The sequence below is a fragment of the Chinchilla lanigera genome, unplaced genomic scaffold (assembly GCF_000276665.1).
Source record: "Chinchilla lanigera isolate Chin_1 unplaced genomic scaffold, ChiLan1.0 scaffold00015, whole genome shotgun sequence".
Taxonomy (NCBI): Eukaryota; Metazoa; Chordata; class Mammalia; order Rodentia; family Chinchillidae; genus Chinchilla; species Chinchilla lanigera.
The window spans coordinates 10,269,133-10,274,307 of record NW_004955416.1 but is presented as its reverse complement, the minus strand read 5'-3'; the positions used below and the strand labels follow the sequence as shown (position 1 = coordinate 10,274,307).

General features: G+C 42.4%; 1 protein-coding gene across 1 annotated transcript in view; it reads left to right on the top strand.

Annotated features, from left to right (window-relative positions):
- The first annotated feature begins 904 nt into the window (after positions 1-904).
- Positions 905-5,175, top strand: part of Mfap1 (microfibrillar-associated protein 1) — a 9,675-nt gene continuing 5,404 nt past the window's right edge. Inside the window, exon 1 of the mRNA XM_005381410.2 lies at positions 905-1,122. Coding sequence (XP_005381467.1) covers positions 1,044-1,122 — 79 coding nt within the window. The 5' untranslated portion in view covers positions 905-1,043. The remainder of the gene's footprint in view (positions 1,123-5,175) is intronic.

Sequence of the window (5,175 nt, the reverse complement as noted above, 5' to 3'; positions counted from 1 at the left end):
GCACGCACCACTATGCTATATCCCTGGCCCCTCAGGCTAGTCTTGAACTCACTTCGTAGCCCAGGATGGTCTGAACTCGCAGTGAGGCTCCTACCTCAGCCAGCCGGGCGTGGTGGTGCACGCCTGTAATCCCAGCACTCCGGAGGCTGAGGTAGGAGCGTCCTTGTGAGTTTGAGACCAACCTGGGCTACGAAGTGAGCTCAAGGCCAGCCTGAATTGCATAGTGAGACCCTGTCTCAAAAAGACCAAAAAAGGAAAAAACAACAACAAACGGTCCATCACTATTTCCTTGGATGTTTGGGTATTGTTGAGTTTTTTAAACTGTTGTTTATACTAGGCATCAAACCCAGGACTTTACATAAGAAGCACTATACCACTGATCTAAGCCTCTCTCTCCTTTTTATTATTTTTAAATTTTGAGACAGCATTTCCCAAAATTCTTCATACAGGCAGAAAATTTGTGATCTTCCAGGTTCAGTCTCCCAAGTAACTGGGATTACAGGCATGCATCTGCCTCTCCTCAGTTTTGTTTTCTTTTGCTTTACTTCAGTGCTGGGATTTGAAATTGGGAAGTCTCTACCACTGAGCTACATCCCTATCCCTTTTATTTTTTATTTTGAGACAAGATCTCACTAAGTTGCACAGGAAGGACTCGAACTTGATTCTCCTGTTACAGCAGTCTGAATACTGTGATTGTAGGCCTCCGCCACCGGGTCCAGTTTAACGTGTGAAATCTTTAATTCGAACCTTACTTGCCTCAAAGCCTCGCAAGGTCGTGCCAGTGAGGCTGAGGATGAGTCTCCCTAGAACACCAGTAACAGACCGCATCTTTTAGCCCCTGGCCAGGCGTAGTCCTCCGATATCCCACAATCCCCTAGTGACGTACTTCCGGTTCCGCCTTCTCCCCCCCCCTAAGTGGCTTATAAATGTCGCGCAGCAGTGCCGGACGTATCTAAGGCGAAAGGAATTTTTCTTCTCGTTGTCGTAGGTATTTAGCGTTTGGAGTCCGTCAAGTTTGGGAACTCGTCGCCGCTTCTGTCAACATGTCTGTCCCAAGCTCACTCATGAAGCAACCGCCCATTCAGTCGACGGCCGGAGCCGTCCCAGTCCGCAATGAGAAAGGTACAGTGCTCACCTGTGGTGTAGTCAGATCGTCCCTCCTCCTCCAGCCTCGGCACCTCGCTACCTTTCCTGAACACTGCTCTACCCTTTCCGACCTCGACACCCAACCTTCGGTTCCCTGCACCTTCGCGTCCTGAGCTCGCTCCGGGAGGGAGCGTCTGCTTGATCTTGTTTCTGGGCCCTGTCTGCTCTTCTATACAGCAAGCACCCCTCTTCCCTTGGCCCCTACAAATCCTTAGACGTATGGAAATAAGCCTGTTTGCAGGGCGCTGTGCGGATACCCCTACTGTTTGGCGATCCATAGCAATCTAGGCTGGACTTTCATAACTTCTACCTGTTGTTGAACAGTACTTATGTGTTTATCTCCCCCTATCAGACCATAAATTCCAGCGCTCCTTGAGGCGGGCACCGTGCCTTCAACTTTTTATCCTTTTCAAATAGCACAGTGGGGTCGGGGATGTAGTTCAGTGGCACAGTGCCTGTCTGGCAAGCGTGAGGTCATGAGTTCGATTCCCGGTACCAAAAAAAACCCCCACACACAACAACAAAACAAAACAAATAGCACAGTGGATGTTTATTAAGTTGAATACAGACTTGTTTAAAGCAATGTCTCAGTTTTAATAAATTCATATTCTAGTGAGTGTAAAACATGCAGGCTGCGCATGGTGGCATACGCCAGTAATCCCAGCTCTGGGGAGGCTGAGGCAGGAGGATTGCCACTAGTTTGAGGCTACCCTGAATTACAGAATTACAGAGGCAGACCATATCTAAAATAAATAAATAAAAAGTAGAGTCAGATCAGGAATTTTTTCAGTAAGGATGATGGAGGAAAATATCAATTATTTTTCCTTTTTAAATATACTGTATCAGTTCTTATGTAACTTGCCCTTTTGGTTTTATTTTGTTTCCCTTGTGCTGAGGATATAACCCATAATCTCCCAAGGCAAAATGCTTTACCATTAAGCTACACCCCAGCTCTTCTCTTTTTTTTCACTCAACATGATTTTTGAGAATTTCTGTTTATTTGCATATTGATCTAATTCATTTATTTTTAACTGCTTATGAATTTCCCTATTTAATTCAACTACAGTGCGGTTTATTCCTACTGATGGGCAGTTGTTGCTGTGTTTTTCACCATGCTGCAGTTGTATTTTTTTAGGGAAACATTTTATAATTTATATATAAAATCCCAGTAAGGAGCCATGTAAAATGACAGAAATATCTGCTTTACATTGGGTCAAAAAAAAACCCCACAGACACTGAATGTCTATTTTAATTATAAAACAAAAATATGAATAAAACATTTTAAAATAATCTTTATTATTTGACAACTCATCACATCATTGCAAGAGACAAGTTTGACTTTTTTTTTTCGTGCCAGGAATTGCACTCAGGACCTTGAGCTTGCTAGGCAGGTGCTTATGCCGCTGAGCTACATTCTTGGCCCAAATTTGACTTTAAGGAAAGTTTAATTTTATGAAAAACTTAAGTTGGACAGTTTGTTCACATGGGAGTTACAACATGTTTAAAAAACAACCTGGCACTAAAACCAGTTTCTATGGTGTATAAAAACAACATAAAATCCTGAAGTTAAGTAGGTAGGAGTGACCTATTCCTTAACGTAGCTCCCTTTGCTGAGAGACAAGATGGGAAGAATCTTGGAGGAAGCTTCTTTTTGGGGGGATTAAATCCAGAGCTTTCAATCTGAACTGCATCCTCACTCCATTTTTTATTTTGAGACAGAAACTCATTAATTTGCCCAACTTAGCATCAAACTTGTAATCCTATCTCAAACTCCCACAGTGTGCTATAGTTGCAGTTATGTGCCACCATGCCCAGCTTGTCCTTCTCAAATGTGTCTGTTGTTACAATTGTGTAAAGTTTTTTTTTGTACTGGGAATCGAACTCAGGGCCTCAGACTTACCAGGCAGGCACTAGCCTAGACAACAGCACCCAACTCCCACTATTTGTGAAAGAGAATGCTCATTCTCTTTCACTGAGTACAAATTGAGTACCCTAGTCCCAAAACCTGAAATTAGCTCCAACATGATGTTCATAAAGTTTCTGATTTGGGATTTTCTGATTAGAGATACTCAACTGGTAAAGTCAATGCAAATATTCCAAAATTTAAAAAAAGAAAAAACCTCCAAAATCTGAGATAGTTCTGGTCTCAGGCAAACATTTTGGATACGGAATAGTAAACCTTCATGTTTGCCACCAGGTGTGGTAGCACACACCTATAATCTCAGCACTCAGGAGGCTGAGGTAGGGGATCACTGTGAGATTGAGACCAGCCTAGGCTACATAGTGAGACCCTGTTTTTTTCTTTTTTGTCTTTTTGAGACAGGGTCTTGCTATGCAGTTCAGGCTGGCCTTGAACTCACTTTGTAGCTCAGGCTGGTGTCGAACTCACAACAATCCTCTTGCCTCAGCCTCCCAAGTGCTGGGATTACAGGTGTGCACCACCACACCCAGCAAGACCCCATTTTAAAAAGCCAAACCAAAAACAAAAATTTTTTTTTTTTGCTATATCTGTTGTTAAAATTATATAACTTTTAAGGGCCGAGGATATGACTCAGTGGCATAGTGCTTGCCTGGCAAGTGCAAGGTCCTGAGTTCAATTCCCAGTACCAAAAAGAAAAGAAAAAAGATTGTATGACTTTTAAAATAGCATATTGTCCTGTCCTGCCCATTCTTTTTGAGACTGGGCCTCACTATGTAGTACAGGCTGGCCTTGAACTCATGGTGATCTTCCTGCCTCAGTCTAAGGTTAAGCCATTCTTGAAGTCCTGGGCTTAGTCTGATAAGATCTTGATAATGAGGTGTATGTATGTGTGTTTTTTCAGGATTTAGGGGGAGTTTTCTTGTTAATTTTTGTATTGTTAAGATAAATTTTTTATTGTTTAGTATTTTTGTATGTATGTACTCATAAGTGAAATCCACCCAAAGATTTCCTTTAAACTGTCCATTTTGGTTAGAATTGCTTAGTTTTTATTCTCTATTCACTGCATTTCTTTCTTTTTCTTTCTTTCTCCCTCCCCACCCCTCTAGTGGTTCTGGAAACTGAACCCAGGACTTTCACACTGAGCTACATCCCCATCCCTTTTTTGAATTTTTAATTTTGTGACAGGATCTCACCAAGTCTCTTAAGTTGCCCAGGAGGGACTTGAAGTTTTTTTTTGTGTGTGTGTGTGACAGGGTCTCATTATATAGTTCAGGCTGGCCTTGAACTCACTATATTTTACCCCAGGCTATCCTCAAACTCACAGCAATCCTCCTGCTCCTGAGTGCTGGGACCACATCATGCATGGCTTTTTTTTTTCTTTTGAGCGCTTGAACTTTCAATCCTCCTGCCTCAGTCTCCCAGAGTGCTGGGATTACAAGTGTGTGCCAATGTGCCCACCTTGGAATTGTTTGTATTTGTAAAAGAGTTTATCTATTCTTACAGATTTGACAGCACAAAAGCTGAAGAACAAGAAACCTATTTCTATTTTTTTTTCTTCTTTTTTTTTGGTTTTTTTCTGGTACTGGGAATCGAACTCACAACCTTGCACTTGCCAGGCAGGTGCTGTGCCGCTGAGCTAAATCCCCAGCCTCTAGAAACCTAATTCTAAATAAATGAGTTATACGGTAATATAAAGGCTGCCATGGAAATTGCAAAGGAAGGTATTCCTTTCTTTAATGGCTAAGCAGTATTTTGGACTAAATCACCCTCTCAGTATGCTGGGCATTGTTACAAATAATTTGAAGTTGAAGCAGAATAGTATGAACTGATGGCAGGCGTGAGAGGGCTTTTTTATGGTTTCACTGCGTAGCTTCATTTTACACAAGGTAAGCCTTAGTGTTGCTGTTCATAAGTGTTGCCTTCTATGCATTGGCCTTTGTAGGGAAGTGCCATTAGATGGATAGTTGGTTGGGTAATGGCTCTCCTCACATGCTTACACACTAGTCTAACAGGAGTACAGACCCATCTGGACATGGTAGCACATGCCTGTAATCCCAGCACTCGGGAGGCTGAGGTAGGAGGATCACTGTGAGTTCAAGGCCAGCCTG